The sequence below is a fragment of the Homalodisca vitripennis genome, chromosome 4 (assembly GCF_021130785.1).
Source record: "Homalodisca vitripennis isolate AUS2020 chromosome 4, UT_GWSS_2.1, whole genome shotgun sequence".
Lineage (NCBI taxonomy): Eukaryota > Metazoa > Arthropoda > Insecta > Hemiptera > Cicadellidae > Homalodisca > Homalodisca vitripennis.
In genome coordinates, this window is record NC_060210.1 from 82,338,884 (window position 1) to 82,365,706 (window position 26,823).

Genomic DNA, 26,823 nt, shown 5'->3' on the forward strand with positions numbered 1-26,823 from the left:
CATCATTAATATCTGGCCTTTTCCCATCCAAATTAAAAATTGGTAAAGTTGTTCCACTCTATAAAAAGGGGGATTTAAATTGTCCAACAAGTTACAGACCTATATCTTTATTACCTGTGTTTTCTAAAATTTTTGAAAAAGTAGTATATAATCAACTTTTGGATTACCTGGAAAGTAGTCACATATTGGATGATCAGCAACATGGTTTCCGACCACAAAAATCTACGATAACTGCAGGTGTTAATTTCATTGAATTAATAATAGATTTGGTTGACAGGAATGAAAAAGTCATTGGAATCTTCCTTGACTATTCTAAAGCATTTGACAGTGTGTCCCTCGATGAATTACGGTACTTTACAATTTAAATATTAAGAGTAAGGAACATGAATGGTTCAAATCATAAAGCCGACAACAATGTATTCAAATTCAAAATAGTTTTAGTTATTTAAACAGCATATAAATGTACACAACATTTTTATTCAAACCTTCAAACTATAAAACATGGTGTCCCATAGGGATCTATACTTGGCCCTCTTCTATTTCTTTGCTATTTAAAGGGGTTGCCGGGTGGGATACAGGTGGATGGGTCAGTGTGCCTCTACGCTGATGATACCAACATCACAATTTCAGGTAAAAGTCAAGAAGAAATTGAGCTTAAATCATCTCTAAGTCTTACAACTGTAAAAGAATTTTCAGACACTAAAAATCTCCTAATAAATATAAATAAATCAAATTTTATTTCATTCTGTACAAAACAAACTAGATCAAAATTAAAGCCAAATATTTATCTAGAAAATTCAAAACTGAATCAAGTAGAAAACTCAAAATTTCTTGGACTAGGCTAATATTGGACCAACACTTAAGTTGGGATAAACATGTTGACCATGTAGTAAATAAAATGTCCTCTGGTCTTTACGCTCTACGACAAATGTCGAGGGTATGTAATATTAAAACCTTGAAAACTATTTATTTTGCACTAATCAATTCACACATGTATTATGGTATAAGCATGTATGGAGCTACAACAACAACAAAACTAGACCGAATTCTTCACCAACAAAAAAAAAGCTATTAGAATAATGTTAAATTTGGAACACAATGAATATGTCAAACAGCATTTTTCAAATTAAGAATCCTTACCGTATATGGTGTATATATTTTTCAAACTATCATCCTTGTGAAATCAAATGAAGATAGTATACCTAAATTAGGAGCAAATCATGCTTATAACACTCGCCTTAATTGAAAAATTAGTATACTCATTTAAAGAATATTTTGAGGTAACTTAGTTCATCCAACAATTTAGTAGTTAATATGACATATTATAAATAGTAGCACAATTGTAAAATCAGTGTTGTCATTTACATAACATTTTGAGGCAAACTTCTTTATTTAATGATTTATGTAGTCACTAAATGGATATTGTAATGTAATGGTTGACACAATTCTGTATTTATACTATATGTGTACATTGTATGAGTCTTGAATAAAGTTAATTTGAATTGAATTGAATTGAATCAAATTTTAAATTGTCTTATAATGAATGCCTTCCGTCCATTACTGCTTTGTAGGCAACACAATTTGAAAAAACAAACAATATTGTAAATTTACCTAACCATAACTTCCTACTAATCTGCAAGAAAAGTAGTTTCACTTTTAATTTTCTAAAATTCATTATTTGTCATTTTCATACCCTAAGACCTTTATAATGTTTTATTCAGAAGGACCATAGCAATAGGTTAATGCGAATTTCGTTTTCACTGTGGAAAAAAATAAATATTAAAATAATGCATAGAAATTGAACCAAACCTTCAACAACAAATGAATAAATTGTGTACAAATCAAATATAAGTGTAAAGTTTAATAAATAATTAAACTCTTTGTTTGAAGTTTATTTTTGACGACGGAAGGATTGTGAAGGAAACAGGATTTTTCCATACATTTGCCATTGTTAATTGAAACAAAAATCAGGATCAAAATCAAACAAAATAAAAAATGTCAGGACTTGGGCGTGTCACAACGCTCTGGTACGATTTGTTTATTTTAACCTAGTTTGTAATTATGTTTTAGGTTAGTTATTTACCTGAAGAAGAGATCAGATTGCAGATCTCGAAACGTAGTGTTACTGATTTTTTGTTGCACATAATGATGGCAAATGCCCGGAAAAATCTGTTTTCTTCACAAAAGTAAAACTAATGCTCCATAACTTCGTATGTACATAATATCTACTTACATATCACGTAGTAGCTTCTGGTCACGTAAAAATAGCTTTTCTCGATTTAAAAATAACATTATTAGACAACAAACTCATACTCACCCTGAAAAAACACGTTAGCAATTAAAAAGGAATAAATTATTTTCCCTATATTTTAACTACTCTCGTAATCCACATTGAAATAAGTAAACAACTTTCAAAACTAATTGATTGCATTAAAGTAACGCAAGTAATGGACGCCATTGTTATCTAAGAGGCAGTGACAGCCACGGCATGGGACGCTTGTTGATTCTCTACTAAGCTGATCTGACCACTGAAGACTCAGATAAGCTATCGGGAAGATAACCCTGAAAATTCATAGATTTAGAAGAAGCTCAGTACACAAATATAACCACAATTTGACATCTACGTTTCAATTATTAAAAAACAGCAGTGCCGGCGAGAATGAAATAAGCAGGTTTAGATTAGGTTATCATAAATTTGTTACTAGTAATACCAAAGTTAAAAATAATCTTTATGAGGGATCACGTGATCTGAGCTTGAATTAAGATAGTATCTCAAGGGCTGTTGTTCTTTGTCCACCAGAAAGGTGGGAACATTGACAGCCAGGGCATTTCCCAACTTCAGATCATGTCCCAGAGCGTCCAAATTTTGTGAGAAAAACTGATATCAGTTGATGGGGTTGTAACATTTACTAATCAACTTAATAATTAGCCTATGTATATTTGGTACTCTACACTCGTAGGTACAAAATGGATAAGTCGAATATGCTGTATGACAAAAATATATTTTTTTGTCGTATTATAATTTTTGGTTCATGTTACAGGATGCAGCCAAGTTTATGCATCACGGCAAACGACAAAAACTATCTACTGCTGATGTAGATAATGCATTGAAAGCTAAAAATATTGAGGTATCGAACTATTTTTAATTATAACATTAAATATATACGAGGGGTATCCAAAAAGTAAGTTTCCCTGTTCTGTAAAAAGACGCGTACGTAACACAGCGTGCAGCTGTGGGCGGGGATATGTATCGCAGTTCGGTTGGCAACAGGTGCGCCGGTCACTGGCCCATTGCCACGCTTCTCAGTCAGTTGCTGCCCAAAAATCATGGAGACTCCACTGCGTTCTGCCACCAGTTGCGAAGTCCGTAGTGTTATTAGTTTCTTGACCGCCAAAAACGAAACTGCCGTTGAAATTCATTGTCAGTTGTGTCAAGTGTATGGTGAACATGTTATGTCCGTTCAGATGGTCCGTCGTTGGCGTGCAATGTTTTTGGAAGGAAGAGAAAATGTTCATGACGATGAGCGTAGTGGCCGACCGGCCAATTCTCGGCAACCTGACGTCATTAATGCTGTACGAGCAGTTATTGACAATGATAAGCGAGTGACTCTCGATGAAATTATGGATAAACTGCCGTCAAGTGTTGAAGTTAGCCGGTCATCTGTGCACAATATCATGACAGAAGATCTTCAGCTTGCAAAAGTGTGTGCAAGATGGGTGCCTCGCTTATTGAGCAATGCCCATAAACAACAACGAATGGCTGCTGCCCAGTCTTTCTTGCGATTGTTTGACGATGAAGATGAAAACCTTTTCAGTAGAATAGTCACTGGTGATGAAACATGGATTCACCACTCAACTCCAGAGACCAAACGCCAGAGTATGGTGTGGCAAAAAAAAGGAGAGGCAGCTCCTCAAAAAGCCAAAGTTTTTGAGTCGGCAGGAAAGGTAATGGCTACAGTTTTTTGGGACTGCCGTGGAGTGTTATTGATTGACTATCTTCCTCGTGGCGAAACCATAAATGCAGAAAGGTATTGTGAAGTTCTCACCAGACTTCGGCGGGCAATACAGAATAAACGGCGCGGACTTTTGTCGCGCACGGTTCTGCTTATTCAAGATAACGCCCGACCACACGCTGCTCGTGCAACAATGGAACTTTTGAGGAAATTTAAGTGGGATGTTTTTGGTCATCCTCCATACTCACCAGATCTTGCGCCTAGCGATTTTCATCTGTTTCCGGAGCTGAAAAGACACCTTGGCGGTCGGCGATTTGCCAACAGCGATGACCTTCAAAATGAGGTGGATACTTGGCTTAAAAATTTGGCGGGTGAATTTTGTGATGCTGGAATAAAAAAACTACTTCCTAGATACCAAGAGTGCTTAGAAAGGGATGGTAACTATGTAGAAAAATAAGGTATCATGTAAAAAGTTGAATAAATGTGTTTCAGTTATTTTTTGAGTCTTTTTAACTTTTTCATAATTAATGGAAACTTACTTTTTGGATACCCCTCGTATATATATATAAGACTACTACATAGTAATTTACACAGCATTAATATAATAATATAAATTAATGTCCACTGTTGAAGTAACCCATTATCTTAAAAACTTATTTAATTTAAATGTTTTCTTTAAATAATAAAAATTCTTTTGAAAAAATGGTAAAAGTGAACTTTGTTTTTACTTGGCTATTTTAAGTCGATAGTTGAAATAAAATTATGTTTAAATAAATAATGTGTATCACATAGGTTTATTTTTATGTAACTTTGTTCACGTTTTATTGATTTCACATATAAAAGTTTCACAGTCAGGTAAATCAAATAGATTTGACCATAATTATGAAACTTTTTTTAATTTTTATTTTGATTTGTATTTAATTTGTTTATACAGTCATAAAACTTATCATTAATGTTCCAGCCACTTTATGGATTCCATGCACCTGATTTTATTCCATTCCGTTTCGCTTCTGGAGGAGGACGAGAACTCCATTTTAATGAAGAGAAAGAACTTGATTTAAGTGAAATTATAAATGGCCCAGTGGCAAAGCTTCCTCTCGAAGTTACTTTAAGAGGTTTGTTTTTTACATTATAAAACTTTTAACTATCCATTTATATATAATTTGTTTCTACAGTCATATACAGAGTAGATATGTATAATTTTATGTATTATTGTGTGTATAGTTATTATTTTTGCAAATATGAAAGAAGAGTGTTGTAAGCATACTTCATTTTTATTAATATTATTATTTTAATTTTTTTTTTTTAATAAAACCATAATAATACTTATTGTATTGAAAGTTTTGCCATTTATAACTTTTGGCAATGCCCATGATAATTGCACCAATGGCGTAATGTAGTGGATCTGACGGTTATCCCAAGATAACTGAGTCAAGCAATGTCACACTGCTGCTTGGATGGGTAACTGCTAAGTGATCTTGTCTTTGCAAGCAGTCCACTTGCTCGGCCATAGGGAAATAAATTCCTACATAATTTTTTATGAATTTAGGCGTATGCTTATAGTAAAAAATGAATTTTGTAAAAGATTCCATTTTGTATATGATTCACAGCTCATTGGTTGTGTATTGATGGAGTGCAACCAACAATCCCAGAGAACCCTCCACCAGTATCCAAAGACCTGCAGAAATTAGAAGCAATCGATCCTGTCACCAAACTTTCCAAGGTAGCCAAGGGAGATGGACCTGGAAAACCTACAGTGGGGTTAGTACATGTGGTTAGAATGAGCCCAATTTAAATAATTAATTTGGAGATTTTCAAACTAATTCCTCTTGAGATAATTTTTGCCAAAAATAAATTAGTTATATTTATAAATATGTTAAAGTAATCTGTTAAACTTGCTGTGTTTTTAAGAAAACTTTTCATTATGATATTGATTATCGAAGACCGTGAAAAAGGAAACAATGATACATGTTTTTTTTTTTTTTTAATTACCCGATTTCTTTTAATATCTTCTCATATATTTTTCCTAAATAACATTATAGAATACAACTCTGTTTATTACTTTGATTTCAAAAAATAAAAAGTCAGTGATTTCTCTAAAAATGTTTATGTAGTCTGAATTGTATAAGTTTTATTAATTAAATAAGTGATTGTTTAGAAAAGTGCACAAGCTGCGCAATGTGGAGACAGTTCATGTGAAACAATTGGCCACACACGAGTTATCCGTTGAGCAACAATTATACTACAAGGAGATCACTGAGGCTTGTGTTGGTTCGGATGAAGCTCGTAGAGCTGTAAGTTTAAATTTTTATCATACCTCATTAGTTTTAATACATTTTGGACTTTGGCGTTATATGATTAGTGAGTAATATTTTGTAAACTATCTCCCATTAAACCGTCCTACTGGCCAGCAACTCATTTGTGCCATCTCCACTTTTATAATGTATTTAATCATCATACAAGGCTTTAACCCAGACATAAATGATATCTACGTTTTCTCCCAATGAACTAAACTATCCCCAAAAAGGTTATGAAATTTCTAATATGATTCACTTGATACATCACTTGATTTAGCAACTTATAAAGTAGTCGCATAGTTAACATTAGCCGCAAATTTGTGAGATGGGTAAAAACTATCTGTATTTTCAAGTATCATACCGAAAGGAATTTTTGTTTTACAAAAAAGAAACTTACATCACTGAAAAGTTCAGTGCTTTGTAGACCTATTTGTGACTCATATATTGAGTGCCACCCATCTAGAATACAATTAAAATACCTGATATTGGGTTTTTGCCAGTTGAAGATTTAATATTGGTATCCTAAGCTACAACTTTTAACTCTTCCCACGCTGTAGACGGATATATTTGAATGATAGACTTTTACTTAAACACCAAACACGATTATATCTAAATTATAAATTGTGTCTCTTGGAGAGATTTTTAGTTTACAAAAAGCCTTCAAAATGGCAGGTGCGCGCTCCTTGCTTATCGCTGTTGACTAGGAAGTATTATTAGAAAACCTACATTACGCGGCAGGAAGAGTGAGGCGCTCTTTGTCTATCTCCGTCCACCTGCTCGTCTGCTTTGTGCATTCTACAGAGCCATAACTATATATATCCATTGCGTGTATTATTGCTTCGTTGATTGTCACAAGTGTGTCTTTTACTTATCTTGTTATTTTTTTCATCTTGTGATTAGGTTGCATTTTTTATCTTGTTTTATAGTGGTGGTAGCTTTATTTTATGAATAGAGTTTGGTTTTGTGATGAAATGGAAAGTCTGATAAGATAGGATTATTGACCTTGCCTACAAAACATTAGATACGCAAATGCTCTAATAATTAGTAGTTTATATAATTTTTCAGTTTTATTAGATTGTACCATGAATTTGAATTGACATCAAATTAACATTATAGTTAATAGTTATTTTTAGTTAATTTGATTATTTGAAAACTATCTCTGAACTTAAAGAAAAATACATTTTATAGTTATCTTGCTGTTAGAAAAATTATGGAATTCATTAGTGGTATGCCAAGGATTAAATACATACAACTTAGCTTTAGTGTTAATTTTATTCTAACTACAAAATAACAATTTTTTTATTTAAAATGTTTTATTATTTGAGTTTATAAATAGTAATAGCTTAAACACTTAAAATAATGTTGATTTTATTAATTGAAAATTTAAAAAAATAATATTTTTGTAAATTTAGTAGAAAAATATCATATGGTTATGTTAATGTTTTTTATTTTTTGGGTTAATTTCTAATCAAAGTGGATATTGTCTGTTAAAAAATCTTTATTGTTAAATTTTTATCACTACCCATACTAAAAATACAAGGAAATAAACCTTTTACTGTCAAAAGTATATCCTAAATATTTTCAGCTCTAATGATGTATAGTTAATTAGCTTAACACAATATTATTACCATTTTACACACCCACTGTTTGATTTACTTAAGTCAGTTGTCACTGAGGCGATCATTTCTTTATTTTCTTTCTCTAGTCAAATGCAGTGTTACCAGTTGTGAATTAAAATTATTCCATTCCCATATTTCATAAAACACAGACAAAAAGGTAATAGTGCTGATATTTTGTTAGAATACAGTGAGATATTTAGTGGCAAAATGATCTAGTCAAAATACTTCATGTTACATAGCGCTAGCAGCGAAGTGGCCTCATCCAAGTAGACCAATGGGTTAAATTGGTTTTATGTTCTTTGTGCAAAGTTTAAACAAGTTTTATACCGGACAGTCATATTAATCTTCACATTCTGAATAATTTGTTAAATTTTAAAAAAGAAAACTGGTTTGGATAAAATCTAAAAATGTAATATATAATGTACTGTAGTGTTAGGGTGATATTTACTTTCAAGTGTAATACTAACCAATATAAATATTATCTAATAAGATTACATTGTATATTTGGATGTACGTGGCAGGAAGCATTGCAGAGTCTATCATCTGACCCTGGGCTGCATGAGATGCTGCCTCGCATGTGCACATTCATTGCAGAAGGAGTAAAAGTCAATGTGGTCCAGAACAACCTAGCGCTACTTATTTATCTCATGCGAATGGTCAAAGCACTTCTTGAAAACCAGAGTCTTTACTTGGAAAAATATGTAAGAATTCTTGTATAATTACTTTTTATTGCATGCATTAAACTTAAGATATTAAATTTTGGAATATTGAAAATTTGTCCATACAAAAGTTTTTACATTTGTGAAAGTGATTCCAAAATATGATTTCGGGAGTTCAACTTGTTTAATACCATGATAAAACACTATGGCTACAAACAAAAAGAAAATCAAAACAGTGCACACCCAACCCAAATCCCACAACATAATCTTTTAGACCAGCAACCCCAATCCAAAGCAAGACACAAAATACCACTCTAGAATGCAGTATGGCCCCACTAAAACTCAATTATCTAGAAACCCAAACACCTGACAGAAAATCACTACTAATACGAATGATGCGTAAGTGTGCTATCTAGTTGCCTCGCCATGTACTGATGACGCATAAGTGCGCTATTGCGCACACACCCATTTCTGGTAAAATTCTCAGTTTTTACTTTTAGTTTGTTGATGTAAATGACTAATATCAGTGATGTATAGAAATTATAAGATCATAAAGGTTTTTATTTTGATTGTTTCAAAGTTTTAAAGATGAGTAATAAGAATTCATTAGATATTCTTAATCCCAATTGCTTAACTCTCAGTTAAATAGATAGGTATGCAAATTATGAATTTGATTACACTACGAGTACAGTAGTGGTAATAGTTATTAACAAAGTGGTAGTGAATCTAGTGACAGTGATATCAGTGATGAGCTTGATGATAGTCTTAAAAACTCAGTAAGAAGTATATCATCTAATTTTTCTAGTGACAATGACTTACTTGGCCTTAGTGGCCTTCAAATAAATACAACTGTAGTATGAGTGGTATTGATAGGAAAGACCAACTTATGAGCTACTATCTCTGTGAACGGAAAACAATTTGTTGGTATAAGAAGCTCCTAATATTTTGCAAATGGGTATACTGAATGATTTTTATACTGTACATAACAACAACAAGAACAGTAACAGATGTAACATTGAAATAGCCATTACGTGTTAGTGCGTCTTCATCTTAGAGTATTAAGTGTCTTAATATTTGAAGGTGTGTGCTGACGATGCATTTAGCGTAGTTTTGTATTAGAAAAGAGGTAAAAACTGACAACTTTGTTGTTTTCCTTCAAAATATACAGTTTCTAGCAGTTATTCAAATATAAATTAAAAACACGTACTTCAACACAAAGTATGGTGCATTCAAAACAGGTCTGTTCATCAAGGATATTGTGTTGTCCCTAGCTTCATGAGCTGATTCCGTCTGTGACTACATGCATAGTCTCTAAACAGCTGTGCATGAGGCCAGAACTGGACAACCACTGGGCTCTGCGAGACTTCGCCTCACGACTCATGTCTCAGATCTGTAAAAACTTCAACACATCCACAAACAACATCCAGACAAGGATTACAAGGATATTTTCTAGTGCTCTTAACAGTGACAAGTCTCCACTGTCTTCTCTATATGGCAGTATTGAGGGTAAGAGCTTTTGGTTAATAGTTCACTATTTTAAAATGATTTCAGAATATGAGTTGTCTATAAAGAACATCTGAGAAACAATTAAATAATTTGGTTCTGTCTTTATTTAGGTAAAATAAATCCGTTTTATTAAAAATAATCATATGGTATCTTGACCTTTAATTTGTCTTAAGTGTTTCCATTTCGGTCTATGCAGGATTGTCTGAGTTGGGAACTGAGGTGGTGAAAGTGTTCATCCTGCCCAAAGTAAAAAACATAGCTGAACGGCTAGATTTGGCAAGTGAGGGAGGTACCGTTTCCATTACAGATAAAATTGCCTCTGGACACATCAAACACTTACTTGTGGTAAGTACAACAGACTTTTAGCCAAAGTATACTTATAGTTTAGAACTCAAGACATGATTTGTATTTTTTGCTCTTAACATAAATCCTTATAAAATGATCCTAATTTTTGATCTTATATACAAACAATATTTCATCTGAACTATTTACTGTTGTGAATATAATAATGTCTCTAGTCAGAAAGGGTATAGGAATATTGAAAATATGTATTACAATAAAAATCTATTTAGAATGAAAATTGATGTTCAGAATAATTAAAAGACTATGGCTACCACACTTTCATAAAATAATCTCAACTAAGAAAACACAACGTAAAGACTGTTGCAAAATGTAATATAATCAATCCGACAGTTAAAGAATGAAATAAGAGCATAACATTTATTACTAAACAACCATATATTAGCACTAAACTGGTTGTCCTAATTTATAACTGTACCATGAGGTGCATTTCTTTCTTACTTGTGGATTCAAATTAATTTTTGTAGTTGTTTCATTTCATTGTTTTTTTGTACCTAAAATCATAGTTTTATGTTTCCCAACAGAAAGTCCTTACTCCTTTATTGAAATCAAGTAAACAGCCTCCTGACAACCTGGAGGAGTACAAGTCTGAGTTTGGGTCCCTGGGACAAATGTTGCACGGAGCCGTGGTGAAAGCTCGGACTGCTGCCACTACTCCCAGCATAGCTCTCAGTCAACCTACCATCATTCATTCAGGTTGGTAATCACATCAATTATGTTTTGGTGAGCTGTTCCGGGGCCGCACTAGATATACAGATCGTGTTGCAGGATCTGTGATGTCACACTATGTTGGATGGTCCCACCGCCGCGCCGCCTGTGGCACTGGATGTTCTTGAGTGATTTCTACTGAAATATAACCGCTATAATAGGTGTCTATTTATTTGAGATAAATAACCTAATTTATAGTACAGTTAACATAAGCTAAATGTGGGAAGAATAAAAAACAGAGTTAACCCTTTCCTGTACGCATTAAGTAGTGGCGATATGCCTGTAGCGAGACCTATTTATTTTATTTATGAGTGGCTGTCAAGCAAAAAACGTAGTAGTTAACTTATTATTTCATACAGAAGTTGTCCTTTACGCTAAATCCAAGGCCTCCTGCATGTCAATCCGTCTTGCCAAATTAAAAGCATTCTTAATATCTAGAGTGGCCAACAGTGCTATTTCCCTGGAGTAGTGGATCCTCTGCTGTGCCACCTGAAATGCACTTACCACTCCTTTGATGGCACCAATGGTTGTCTTCCCCCTCCCGAAGCCATACTGCCATGCGGAGAGGTCACCAGCTTCCTTGCCCTTGTGGCCGGAGGAGTTTGTCCAATGGCTTCCCTGCAACGCCAAGCATACAGAGAGGCCTGTATGCTGATGGGAAGCTTGGTTCCCCCTTACCTTTGCTGACCAAGACTAGATGCTGTCTTTTCCAGATTTTTAGGAACACCCTCCAAGCAGTGGCAGTACATCTTCAAGAGCACTTTTGGGCACTCCTCCACAGCCACCTCCATCACTCACCCGGTATGCCCTCTAGCCCTGGAGTCTTCTTGTTTTGAAGTGTTCTTGCAGCTTGCTTTAATTCTTCTTCTGTAAAGAGTAAATAGTGGCACACCCTGAATCGTATGCATGCAACTCTAGATCTCTCATAGGATTAGTTGGAAAGAGAGTCTCGACGACGTGCTCCATCCTTTCAGTATTTTCAGTATCCATCATGGGCTGGGGGACAGAGATCCGAGCTTTCACATTACGATCCTGTATCACAGATCCCAGGGATCTGCGTTAATGTCTTGCAAAGTAAAGTTATCTTCATGCACGTCTGTACTCCAAGTGAGCTTCATCTGCATCACCTTCCCTCCTTCTTGCCCTGGACATCATCTCCTTAGACCAGCGAACCCATTTATCTACCAGTATGCGGCTTTTCTCCCTCATGGCATCTACTTTTTTGAACAACTGTCATACGGGATTGAACTCTACAGTACACCTAACCAATCCTGATACAACTGGTGTCCACAAGACGGGTGGTAGCATTCTCACACAAGCTCAACTATTGCAAGCCCCCGTTCTAGCACCCGTTGCTCCTACGAGTTCAGTCTAGATAAGCTTACCCTGACTTCTCCCGTGTTTGCGCCTTCTCAATGGCTGACTTAACATCCTCGGTTTCAGTACAACAATCAATGTCAAACACTTAAATCGCAACTCGAGGCTCAAGGCTGAAGGTACACCTCACTTTCAGCTTTGCTTCACTCTATTTTTTTTGGCATTGCGATTGAAGTGGACTCAGTTGTAGTGTTGGGAGATACAAATGTCAACTTACTCTCAAAATCGTCTATTGATGCGATCTACTTACGCCAACTCTTGAAAGAATAAAACGCAATACAGCTGATAACAGAGCCTACAGAGTCACATATACCTCTACTACTTTGTTAGACCACATCATAGTGGACAGGTCTGTGGAGGTCGAGAGGACCGGCGTTATTGATGCAACTAGTGTCAAGGACCACAGAGGGGTGAAGATAACGAACCACAGGTTTATTTATTGTATTATAATATGTAAGAAGGAGAAAAAAGGCCAAAGTTTGTTACTTACAGATATTACTCAAAGTTTGATGCTGATAGAGCTGTTAAACACATTTCTGATATTGATTGGCGAGTAGCAATGCAAGTCCAAGGGGTTGATAACATTGAGAATTTCATTGCGACTCATATTAGAGAAGTCTTTGATGAGCAAGCCCCAGTTGTTTGCAAACGAATCACAAAGAAGAAAGCCCCTTGGAGAAATGGAAGTATAGATAGATTGACAAAGACAAAAAATAAATTGCGAAGACAATACTGGAAAACCAGGGCTAGTACCGATTGGGAGAAGTACAAAAGAATACGAAATGAGCTGAACTGTATGGTGTGGATGGCAAAGAAAGATTTTTTTTGAATCATAAACTGACTTCTAGTAAAGACCCTAAAGATTTCTGGAACTGTTTGAAGCAGTATGATATGGTTAAGAACAAAGCTAATGACTTCTTACCAAGCCATTTAAATGTAAATGAGATCAATAAATACTTTGTTGAAATGGGTAGTCATAACAAAGCTAGTCAACCCGCTATACATTCTTTCAAAAAGATGGAAAGATACCATTCAATACGTAAGTTCTGTTTCTCAGCTGTAACAACAGAAGATGTAAAATCAGCAATGAATGACATCAAGTCTAGAGCAGTAAGCAGTGATCAAACATCAATTCAAATGATAAAAGCCATGAGTCTGTACGCTCTGGGAGCTATTACACATCTCATTAATGAATCTCTTGCCAGCGGAGTATTTCCCCAGGGCTGGAAAACAAGTATAGTTCGCCCTATCCCAAAGGTTGCTGCCCCGAAAAGTGTCCATCAATTAAGGCCCATCTCGATATTGCCAGCAGCTTCAAAAATTTTAGAAAAAATCGTCACACGCCAAATAGAACATTTTCCGAAGGAAGAGATTATCTTGGCAAAAATGCGATCTGGTTTCCGAAAAGGCCACAGCACTTGTACTGCCCTGGTAAATCAGTGATCTATTAGACGCAAAAGATACAGGGAACTTCAGCACACTGGTAATGATAGACTTCTCCCAAGCATTTGCCTCCATTGATTATCACAAGGCTAGCGAGTGAGACATCTACCCCTCTGATCAAAACGTGGGGGTGTACCTCAGGGTAGTTGTCTTGGACCTCTACTGTTCAACCTGTACACATCTGACTTCCCCAGTTGTGTGCAAAGCTGCACAGCTCATTTATACGCTGATGATTGTCAGTTGCATTTGTCGTATGAACCTGGCTCTGCTGAAGAGTCCATAGCAAACATCAATTCTGGTCTTTCAAACATCTGTATATGGTCAGTAAACAATGGTCTGCAGTTGAACATAGGCAAGTGCTTTGTCATTCATGTAGCCCCACACAACATAGTGCAGGCCCTCAGTGACAGAGATGTGGTGGTCAGAATCGGTGGTGAGGGCTTGGCTGTGAGCAACAAGGTGAAGGCCATCGGCATCATTCTTGATAGCGTCCTCACATTCTCTGATCATGTCACTTACACTATCCAACGTGCTTTGGGCAGGTTGAGGGGCCTGTATAGATTTAGGAATTTACTGCCGGAGTCTGCGAAGCTACAGCTCATGCGGTTTGTGATTTTCTCTGTTTTTTACTACTGCTATCCTGCCTATGGAAACAGTATCTCGAGGGAGGACATTGGAAGGATTCAAAGATTGCAAAACTCAGCCGTCTGTTTTGTATTCTGTCTAAAAAGGTTTGACCATGTGTCCTCTCATCGAGATGCAGCCAATATTTTGTGTATGGAACAAGCATGCAGAATAATTACAGTCTGCATGATCCACAAGGCCCTAACATTCGGGGAACCTCTTTATCACTGTGAAAAACTTGTGCAAAGACAGGAGGTCTCGCAACGTAGCAGTCACCAGGACAACCAGCTTCACTTCCCCAGAGTGTGGCTGGAAGTCGGTAGGAGGAGCTTTTCCTACTTTGGGCCCAAATTGTACAATGACCTACCCGGTAGCTTGAAGAGCACACAGTCACTGTCTAGTTTTAGATCTAAATTAAAGGATTTTATTTTAACTAGTTGTAAGTGACTGTTGCATATTTTAACCTCACCAATTTAACTTTAGATTATTAATTTATAGATTGAATTACAATAGCCAACCTTAGTATAAGTTCTTAGTGTTAACCCTTCCCACGCAGCAAACGGATATATCCGTTAGGCATAATTTTAACCGAAACGCGGTAAACGGATATATCCTTCAAAGTCTATTTCGTGTTATTTAATAAATTGTAGTTGCCGTGGAATCCGCTAGAGTTCAAGGGAGTGTTAAATACTTGTTCCGAAAAGCAGATGTTACAGTTTGAACCTCATTGGCGCGTCACAGTGGTGGGAGAGCGTGGCTTTGTCCCTCGTGGCGTGATTTAGCCTCAGTCTGCAGCGAACCATTATGCGGTAAACGGATATATCCCGGCACGGCATATTTTAGTGTTTAACGCTGTTTTGCCATATTTCCTTATTTACTGTTCGTGTTTCTGTTGTATTTAGCATTATATTATCTTTTTATTTTGCTGTTACTTTATTCGTTCTGTCGTTTAGGCCTATATTGTTCCATGCAATGGCGAATCCTGACGATTTTTTGTAAAATTTAAAAATTTGTTAAAAAATATAGGGGTCTGATTATTTTGTGATACTGTATTATTTTTTATTCCTAATAGCCACCACTAACTAAAAAAAAATTAGAGTTGGTAAAATGTAAAAAAATTTAAAGTTAATTACGCGTTATGAGTCAAAATTGAAAGATAAATTCCGCGTGGGAAGGGTTAAGTTTGACTTGAGTTGCTCTGTAAAGCAGTTTGTACTGAGAGACGCTCTAAATAAAAGGTGTTTTTATTTATTTAAAGGCTACGGACAACTACAGTAGAACCGAGCACGCCTCTCAGTGGATTACAAAATTGTGCTTTCCTTTTTGAATTTGTGCCTTGCTCCAAAAGGACATCTCCTGACCGTGTTTTTCTTACGGATTGGATTTCAGTTTCAATATTCTCAGGTTTAGTTGTTCCTTGGATCTCTCCAAGCGAAGGTTTTCCCTGCTAGAGACTTGATCAGAAGCGCCTCCAGACACACCTAAGTCACCCTTCTTTGTTTCTTATTGATGCCATTCCTACTGCTGCTCCATCAGCCCCCAAGAGTTTTTGGTCTTCTGCCGTCTCCTTTTCCTTTGTTGATCCGCCCAGACATTTGTTGATTGCATCTGAGTGTCAAAGGGAGGTTGCTGGGAATTTCTGAGGAAACACTATCGCCTCCATCCTCCACTTTGCCTCATTTGTTCTTAACTGGGCTAGTTGCTCCTCGTTTCGCAGCAGGTGTGGGTGTTCCCACCATCGAGGCCATTTGCACAGGTATCTGAGTGCACGAACACTGTTCTTCACTTCAGAAGACATATTTTTTTTTTGTGGTGACCTGGCACATCTGCTTTAGATATCCTGGCAATAACGCCACGTATATCCTAGATCAGTGCTGACCCACTCTGCTTCATGGGCATTGTGTGTGCAGTCGTTCCCAGGCTTTCAGCTGTCTTTAGCACCTCTGCAGGTTTTTTCACTTCCTTTTAGGAGGATCTGGCACCACAGGTGTCACTAAACCAGGTAGTAGTGACCTCACTACTTTTTAAGACTGGCTTAATATCTCTCTGCTTCCCCCCTTTTTTGAGCCTATTTAGCTCCTTACCTACTTCCATAGAACTTACAACTTCAAAAATATTCTCAAAATCGTTGAGATTCATTAAAGAAGTATGCTTCATGATCAACATTTGAATTTAAATCATCATCTCTGGTATTGAATTTTGATTTCCTTTAGGGAGCTGAAAACAACTTAATAACACTAACGGTTTTTTTTCTGATTCAAGAATTTGCATAATGGAAACGTTATAACATCCTCCGCCCATCTCTTTGTATTGGCTGAATCTTTTTTCTAAAGCATCAGTATCAAATTTAGACAAAAGTATATAATCGAAATTCCAGACGGTCTTTAAATATTGAATAATCTCTAATATAGTAAAAGTTGTTTGTTCTAGGTCTAGTTGTGTGTCCAAAGTGAGCTTCCCATTTCTTTTCTGTTTGTTCCCTGTGTTTTCACCCTTTATTTTTGTTACAATTGACTCTTTAAGCCACAATCCAAACTTCATTAAAGACAAATAGTTTTCATCATTTAGGGACCTTATTAGCTGACAAAATATATCATTAAAACGTGCATCCTTAAATGCGTGAGAGACATTCACAATTTTGCACCATTTAATAATTATTTCTAAAAATAGCCCTCATTATTTACATTGTGTTGAGACAACATATTTCAAAGCTCCAATAGTTTTTTGGTCAAACAGCTTAACACACGTCTACTTTTTGATGGTCCAGAGATGTAGGTTAGAGTACGGTTCTATTTAAAGGAAAGGGTTACTAAACATCATTATTTTCTTCATCTTTATGGATTAATTTTAGATCAGATACACTTGCAGTACTTTCATCAGTTTTCAAATTTAGGAAACACAAAGGTGTGTTTTACGATCTGTTTGATTTAACCGATCGTTTCTAACAGATTTAAATAAATGTACAGAATCGAAAACAAGAAACACTTTTTGCCTTTGGCGTCATACACGTTTGCAAAACTTGACATCAGTGTTCCTCCATTTAGCTTAGCAAATGCTGTACAATTTATTAAATTGTTATCTGTTATTATATACAAAACTTGTAACCTCATGATGTTAATATTTTTTATATTAGTAAGATTAAATCATGCAATTAATTCCCAGAAGTCCATACATGAAAATAAACCAACTAAATCCTCACTACTAGAAAGTAAGAACGTGATCCATAAATGTTTGAATGGCATGTTGCAGCGCCCACTCTGCGACACTACGCCACACAAGTGTATCATTGTATTTATGAGCATTAGTTACACTATCTGACAACCACTCTCATAACTTGTAAACATAACCTTTCGTGTGTATGTTGTCTGTAATTGTGCTCAATCAAATCAAAACCTATCTCTACATATTTGTTGAGTTATAAAGTGGTGTGTGGAGTAATAAAACATGCTGCTTTCCAGTTTGTCAGTGTAATATAATAATGCCAGAGAAAAAGTGTCTGTGCCACTTTTAGATACATACATACATATATATATATATATATATATATATATATATATATATATATATATATATATAGATAGATAGATTTTGATATACTAAAACTGCTTATTTACTCGGATATACCTTTCTAACATAGCATTTAGTGTTTACATTGGATAACTGTGCTACCCAAGCAAATAAACTGATGGAAATAATTAAAAGACATTTCACCAGCTAATTTAGTAACATAGTAACATTGTTTGTGCTATGAAGTGGAAAAAGACTGCAGTGATATCACTGACAGTTTTTCCGAACTAGTAAAGTCTCAATTTAGAATTACCACAACAACCTTTATGGATGAGTTATCTACAAGTAATTCTCTATGATATAATCAGTGGTTTTATTTGTGAAATTTCTAACATCTCGTATTTAATAAAATGCAGATTAAAATAACCTATTGCAACAAGTTTTCAATTTATTGTTTTTTAAAATCAATTAAAGTTAATACTTGGAACATTTCAGCTATGAGTCAACCTCGCACAATAACAATGCCAGGAACTCCACGCCCTAGCCACTCCGGTGCACTGACGAACCCTCAGCAGAAGTATGTGATAGTGACATCAAGACCACCTGCTTCACCTTCACCAGTAAGTATAATTCTTGGTCTCTAGTAACTGCTGCTTATATTGTAAATGCATGTTTGACCTTTCACATTCTTAACTCTTGCAGGTTCTTCCCTTCCCAGGCTGGCGTCCTGGGGCTCCCACATTACCACAAAATTTATTTCATCCTGGACCAAACGTTCCTTACTCCGACTTGATGGCTCCACCAGTAATCTCTCGTCCTGCATATCCCAATGTTATGTCACAAATGTTCCCCTCTCAATTCAGTAACCAAGTACTCAGTAACCAAGAAGGATCCACTGTTCACCTCTCTGTCCTACGAAGTCATGTACCATCCTCTCCTATACATCCTTCTGTCCCTTAACATTAGCTAGTTTCTTTTCACACACATCACTCATTCTGTTCATGCATTGGTTCCCAAGTCTGCGTATCAACAGATTTCTTCTGAAGCTTATCTTTTATTTTCAATGTAGATTATTTTCTTCTTTAGCTCATGTTTTCATTTCTACCTGTGTTATGAACAGGATACATAAATTTACTCAACCTCTATCCTAAAAATGTCAAGTCAGTTTTTATTTTTGTCTTAGAGTATTTGTTCATGTATTGACTAATTATCATCTTTCTAGAAAATTGTAATATATAGATATTGCTGTAATCCAAATCATCAATCAGTTAGTCCATATTCATTTCTTATTTAGTTTCTTCATGAAGGTGAGAATTTTTAAAATCTGATTTAGTAGCAAGAAGTTCTTAATTATAATCCCAAACTGATATTCTGTAATTTTTAGAAAAGTTTATCAAATAAAATAAATTTGATTATTAAAATTAATTTATCATTCTTACTTGATCATGATAATTTAACTGTTTCATTATGTTATGAGTAAATTTAAACTATAAATGTTAACTATTATAAAAAATACATGGCAAGAGAAGGGAGGGAGAGTGTTAAATTATTTCAAGACAAGCTTATAATTTTGGCAAAATTGAAAATTATTTTCTTGAAAACCAGCCCATTAATTAATACAACTTACATAGAAGACTCCCAAAGCACTCCTAGTATTAACTACTATATCACATGGTATCCAAGACGTACTTGCCACTTATTAACTTACTGAAATCCCAAGTTAGATTTTATTCCTATTATAGTTGTTACACCAGCATTATTAGTTAAAATATAAAATAGTGTTATAAAGTTATGGTTATCATATTTTAATATGAAGATTGATAGTAGCATTTCTTTTGTTAATTTCCATATCCTTTTACCCTAAATTAAAGTTAGTAATTAGAAAGTAATCATTATTTTCATGTCCCTGCAATTCTAGCTTTGGTATAAAAATATCATTGTTAATCCTATGGGTGATCAAAGGCTGATTCAATTTATAGTGAAATTGGATGATAATTCAGGTATTGAAAAAGTCAAGAGTACAAATTAAGAGGATTGTGAAATAAGATTGTTCACATCTGTTTATGACGTAACAATTATTGTGATTCAGGATTTCATCTAGGTAACATGAGTAAATACTCCAGTTTCTCTTTAATAATATCAGATGCCCAAAGATTTCTAAAACAGAGTGGCTACCTGACCGGGAATAAGTCTGGAAAGTAAAAGACCAGGAATAAGCCGGAAATCTCATTTAGAACCGGGAAAATATCCAAAACAATTTTTCTGTTTCCAAGAACTAATGAAATCAAGAATAATTTGAGTCCTTGAATTACTACCTAATTTTCTCAAAAGATTGTATTTTACGCTACCTGGTTCATAAAACTGTGAATGAAGATCGACATATGTTCGCAAGCATTATGTGATGCCAGTTAACTTCACTAATGTAGTAGAGTTTATTGTGGTTAGATCTACCCCTATGTCGTGACAAGCCCTCAAAGACATAACTATCCATTGGACAATTAAAGTCAGCCAACAGATCGTCTCGGGCCTCAACCACTATACGAGAGGTAGCTGTAAACGGCAAAGCGTTAGTGGCCATGATACAATTGGTGTTTTTGTGTTTAAGTTTTATTTAGTCACTGAAATGGGTCTCAGAACGAAGTTGTCCAACTCTTATTCTTGAGTGAAAATAGCATTTTGAAAACTTTTGTTAGATGGCACAGAGCTAACATGTACAGAGTTCACTCTAAAAACAGGCTTAGAGTTTGATTTTTTGTATATTATCATCTGTTTGATGAGAGATGCAACCCGGTTTTTTGAGTTCACCAGAATGTCAGTTGAATTTGACCATACCTGATAAGACACCTTATGGAGATGAAAATTGTGTGTTTGCGACAAAATGTAACTCTGAGAAGGGGGTGTTTGCATCGACATGCTGCGCAGTAATGACAGTATGAGCTAAGGGCTGAGCAGCAAGAGAAAAATTTTATGTTTGGAATAGGTGGCAGATCAGAGCATCGTGGCCAGTGTCAAGCGTTCTCCGTATGTGCAATAGAAACATACTTTTAAGTCGCCGCTCTAGCGCTTACCTCTCGTATTGAGGCCGAGGCTTCATCAGGTCTATGAACGATTGCTCCTTATACACAAACGTTCTGATTGGACGTCAGATTACATATAAAAACAAAGAAGGTTATGTTTTGATATTGTGATTTCAGCCAAACATCGACTGAACTAGCTGCGTTTACACTGGCACGAAGTTGTACAAGTTTTGTGTCCATCAGTAATAATGGCTTGTCTAAAAGGGTGCAAAATCTCTTGTAACCGCTGGCGCAACTAGTGTTGGAGAGTTGTTTGCATGAACTGGAGAGCAGTGTCGGCTATTAAAATTTCAATATTAACATTGCCTAGACATCAATGCTGTGTTTGAACAGACTTTGTATTGATTTCCGCAGTATATAGTGATATTCCTGCAGCAAGTACTTATGTCAGTTCTCACCAGTAAAATTTGCTCATCTTGTTCAAATTACAATAATAATAATATACTTTATTTCTTTCAAAAACACAAATACAATTTCTTCTGCCCAAAATGAATTATTTCATTTACATTTCAAGCTTACAATTTCAATTGCATACAAACTATATATTTCATACTTGAACAGTAAATATATACATATGCACACATACATTTATGCATATATACATACACAAACAAACCAAAAATATATATCAGGAACATCATAATACAACATAGTATAAATTGGAAAGAATCAATAGAATTAACAGAAAGAAATAGAGTATTCTCCCAAGAGAGCTTAAAAGCTCTGTCCGGGTGGGAGTCTCATTAAGCACTAAATTTAATCAAACTGTCAACAATATTGAACAAAATATGGATGACATAACCATTTCAATAATGAAATAAAAAATCTGAAGAAAAATAACAATAAATGTTTATTGACAAAATCAAGGACCTACTATTTATAAAAAAGTTGTTTTGCATAGTAGTTGCACAAATTATATCGCAACTTTACTTGCCAGTCTAAATGCAGTTTAATACTGTCACCAGTCTGCATGCCGAATGTACCACACAAGTCAGTTTTCGTTGTCACAGCAGCATTGGCTGGTAGAAATCCCATCAGTTTTCCGAATAACTATTCATCTGAATGACCCACACATGTGACAATCAGTTGGAGACTACACCAAAATAAAAAAAATTTAATTGTTTTGACTTACTGTTAACCTTTAGGGCAGAAAAGTACACATCTGCTAATATATTATATAATATTATAGATAACCATTTATATATAAATGCAAAAATAGTTAAATATTACCTACATTATATTATCTGGTAGTATTTGTTACAATAAAATAGGGATCAAAAGGTCCTTGTCATTCTAATACTGTAGTCTGTTGTTCTTACAAAATGAATGAGTTATATTTGTTTACACTCAAATTACTTATAGACAAATTTTTACTGTAAATAATTAATTTATCAATATGTGAAATCTGTGTACAAAATGATGCAGTTGTATGGTGGAAGCAGCCTGTATTAACACAGTAACACTAGAGCGTTGCACACTAACATTGCTTGCACAGTTGGCATGGCTTGACTAACAGGTGTCGCAGTCTGGGTCTGGCGGTGCTCTGGTCAAACTGGGAGCCAACAAGCTAGTAGTCGTCTCTCCATCCTCCCCTATCTCTGCACAGGTCTGTCTCTCACTCTAGCTAAGTTTCATATTGTAAAAGAACAAGGATATGTAGTATATACAACATATTATGCTAAATATACAGTAAGTACTTGTAAGTGTTTCTTCTTTATTCCGTTAGAATGCATTCATATTGAGACGAGAGATTATTCATCATGAAACATTATTGTGAAAACTGTTTAACACCTTAGTATTTCACGCACGGCTATCGGGATTATCGCGGGCGGCATGTAGAAGCATTTCTGGTTCGAATTAATTATGAACTATTTCCAACGTCATAGCCGAGATTCTCTTATTGCCCCGATCACGAAAATACAAATACATAGATCTTGGAAATATACTTTGGTTTACTTATAGCCCTTTTTATATACTGTTCTTTTGGTCCAAGAAATTTTGATTGTCATAGTTAAGTTAGTCTTGTAGTCCTGATGAAAAAAATATTGTATACATTCGTAGGACTGAGGAGTTTAACTCTGTCAAAAGGTGTCTACTTCCGGCCTTTATTGCTTTATTGCCCCGATCAAAATATATATATATATATATATGTATCTAGCTGTCTTAAATCTAGTTCAGTCAAAAAACGTTGATATTTCTAGTCTTATAGTTGAGTTTGCCTTGTCCCGATGAAGAGAATATACATACATACATATACATACAGAGGACTGAGAAGCCTATCACTGTCTAAGGAAAAACTCTATCTACTTGTAAGGGGAAATCCTTATCAATCTCAAGACACATTTCAAAATAATCATTTATACAGTTTTGCATCATACAAGTCTTGTTGTTTTTAGACTGTAGTCTGGGAAAGAATGTATCAGTAAGAAAGTATGTTAATGTTGATTTCTCTGTTTTTCCTTAAGTCACTGTTAAATGCTATATCACAATGCCCACCAGTTTTGAGTACCTGAAGTAAAAAAAATGCCCAGCTGGTTGGTTTTATAAAAGTCGGGGCACACATAACCACACCGTGCCTGACACGTGAGTCGGCTGAGTGTCGGTGCGGGCTCAGCTCGGTTACCGTGAAGCCTCACATGTCCGTATGCAGTCTGAGCACAACAATCTCACTGTTTAGACAAGAGCATATTAATTTCTTTTGGATTTCAAAGTGACAGATACTTATAAAATATTAAGAAGATTAAGTATTGCTTGAGATGAAGAATTTTCATTTTATTGTTGTTATTTTTATTAATCGCTGTGGTGAATGAAACATTGTAATGCTGCAGTAAAGCTTGGTACAATCAGCTATTATGTAAAATTTGTAAATAACATTATCTTGGTTATATTTTTCATCCCTATTATTCTTGTTCATTGTTTTCATTGCAGTGAATTTCGGTCAAATACAATATAAACAGTATATTTGGTATTTTTTGTATTACACCCAAGAGCTTATAATGTGAGGCCAGAGTTTGCTGTGTTTGCAAGCCTTTTTATAATAATTTTCAAAACATAGTAAATATTTTAAAATAAATACTGGAGAACATGGTTTTTTTCTTGCTTCAAAATCTTGTTGTAAAGAAAATATTTTTATTTTTACTTTTTTGTAGTGAAAAGAATAAAAAATAAAAATGTTATAGATCATTCTAAATATGACCCATACAAAATACTGAAATAAATGTATCTTCAATACATCTTCAAAAGTAACTTCAATACATCCAAGATAAATAGAATTTTGCGCAAATAAGTACTTGCTTGTTATTTCTTAATTAATGAAAACTTTTTATAGATTTTAAATACTTCGAATTTAGTTGATTAAATCACTGTACAACATAGGTTAGTTTTCAAATTTGATGTTTTCAATTTTAGCACAATAAGAAAATATGACAAGTTTACTCTAAATGTAAAAGAATGAAATACTTTTATCAATAAATATGATTTTATACGCAGACACAAAATGTAAAGTTAGTAGGCTATACTAAATAATTCAATAAAATGGAACGTTTAAACTACTTTTAAATAGTTTTAAAAAGAAGAATGCAACAGTAACCAACATAGAATTATATTTCTAAACTATTCAAATTTATACTTTTTCAACTCCTAATTTTCCAAAATCTTCTCCCACACATTCTCATTATACTCTGCATTCCGATACTTTTCACTTGATTGATCATAAAACACAGGAAACTTCCTTACTTCTTCGATAAGTGTTCTATATATGTATAAGTGTTAAATCCATGACTGATGCCGCTCGTAGACCGCACCGTGCCCGTCAAAATTCAAACTTCAACTATCGGTGATGGTGCGGCCAAGAACTGCGCTGCAATTCTTTCACCGTATGACGGCCAATCACACGGCCGACTCACGTGTCGGGCGTGGTGCGGGTATGTGTGTCCCGGCCTTAAGAGAGTTAAATAGTATTTGCAATGCATTAGATGTTTCAATTCGTTTTTGTCTTTGCTATCTGCATCACTACTGATTAAGCATTGTTCTAAAATTTAAATTGTAAGTGTAAATATTACCATTTTTCAAAATTAAAAAATATTCCAGGTAACGTTTGAGATATTTTTCTTCGTATAAACACTTTTCTTGGATTTCTATGAATATTTCACAAAAAGAATTAGCTGATGAATCGGTCTAGCCATTCTTGAGATTAAAATTAAAACAGTGCTTGTTTTACAAACTTTTCTAGTAATATACGATGTATGAGATTGGTTTTGAACTTACAAATTGAAAATTTATTCAGTGGTTTTATTTGTAAGGTATACTTGTTTTAAAATTGTCTCATATTATTTAAATTGAAGTGTAACACAATTTAACTTGTTGAGGTTGATGGTACTTGTTTTCTAACTATGGTTATATTACAATGCCAACAATTTGTTTGTATATTTAACAATGATTTATATGCTAAAATGTTTAAGCTTGTGCTTTGGACTAAATTTTATATTTATAATTTTTGTTCAAGGCTGGACAACAAAACAAGCTGTTTGTCACATCCCAAGGTCAGCCAATCAAGATGGAAACAGATGAACAACAGATTCTCGATGTCCATGTCTCATGACCACCCTTCTTGTAAAACTCTTGATTAATTTTATAACTGCAATGTTTTTAGTTAACACTGTCATATTACCAAGCTGTTAATAATGCTATTTTTATACTTTCTTTATGTTTTAGTTTTAGAACAATTTTATACTCTACACCTTGTATTATATTGCATAGCATAGTTTTTTTATTAATACAAACTATTTGTGATGATAATAATAATAAATTTAATGAAATTATTATTTTGTAAATATACTTCTGAAATTGAAACGTTATAATTTTATGATGTATGTAATTGTAGATACAAAGGGATTTTTATTTGGTTGTAAACATGAAATAAATCTGCAATGTTTAATGATTAAAGTCATTATTATATGAAGTTAAATAATAGTCATTATAACAACTTTTGGAAAAGTTGTGAAATAACATAAGAACATAGAAATTTAAATTAATGTGATTTCTGATGCAGGTAATTATTGCTGTACGAAAGTGTGTGTAATTAAAATAAAAATGTCAGTGAGCTAATATTTTGTTTTTTAATTCTTTGACCACCAATATTACGTTTCAACATATGAGTGGGTACAAGGAATATTACTTGTCCCAAGACTGATCCTTGAGGTACTCATGTTACCACCAGTATTTTAAAAATAGACAATTTATACGTTTATTTACATAATCTTGAAGATTAGTAATGGGTTTGGGTTATATTATTAGAATAGTATCTTCTTTTAGTGTAACTTCTTCCACAAAAATACATCCATTACTAGGGTCTCTTCATCAGCCAATCAGTCATTCGCTTTTTCAACTGTTGGCTGCCGTGTTTTTCTAATTCTTCTCACAGTAGGTTGAACAGCTTTGTTCCAACATATATGTTGGGTTTATGCTGGACAAAGTTTGAGGAATGTCTTGGATGTAAAGTAGAGACTGTGTGAAGGATAACAGTTAAATTGTTAAGTTCAATAAATGCTGCGCCACAGCTCTCTTGGTAACCAATACATGCTCTCTAGTCATCTAACAGCCCTTTTATGTTGATTGAGAGCTCTTTCTAAATTTGTGGAAGTTGTTGCTCCCCAAGAAGCTGTACCATATCTTACGTGAGACTCAATAAATGT

General features: G+C 34.6%; 1 protein-coding gene across 3 annotated transcripts in view; it reads left to right on the top strand.

Moving 5' to 3' along the window:
• Positions 1–26,238, top strand: part of LOC124359648 (transcription initiation factor TFIID subunit 6) — a 30,244-nt gene extending 4,006 nt beyond the window's left edge. Inside the window, exons 2-12 of one of the 3 annotated variants that reach the window (XM_046812558.1) lie at positions 3,042–3,128; positions 4,915–5,068; positions 5,564–5,714; positions 6,112–6,247; positions 8,391–8,570; positions 9,800–10,034; positions 10,231–10,379; positions 10,919–11,090; positions 18,549–18,673; positions 22,647–22,736; positions 25,635–26,238. In XM_046812558.1, coding sequence (XP_046668514.1) covers positions 3,042–3,128; positions 4,915–5,068; positions 5,564–5,714; positions 6,112–6,247; positions 8,391–8,570; positions 9,800–10,034; positions 10,231–10,379; positions 10,919–11,090; positions 18,549–18,673; positions 22,647–22,736; positions 25,635–25,730 — 1,575 coding nt within the window. In that variant the 3' untranslated portion in view covers positions 25,731–26,238. Of the gene's footprint in view, positions 1–3,041; positions 3,129–4,914; positions 5,069–5,563; positions 5,715–6,111; positions 6,248–8,390; positions 8,571–9,799; positions 10,035–10,230; positions 10,380–10,918; positions 11,091–18,548; positions 18,674–18,755; positions 19,475–22,646; positions 22,737–25,634 lie in introns of those variants that run through there. The other 2 variants (XM_046812557.1, XM_046812559.1) reach the window with 2 other exon arrangements.
• Positions 26,239–26,823: the final 585 nt, after the last annotated feature.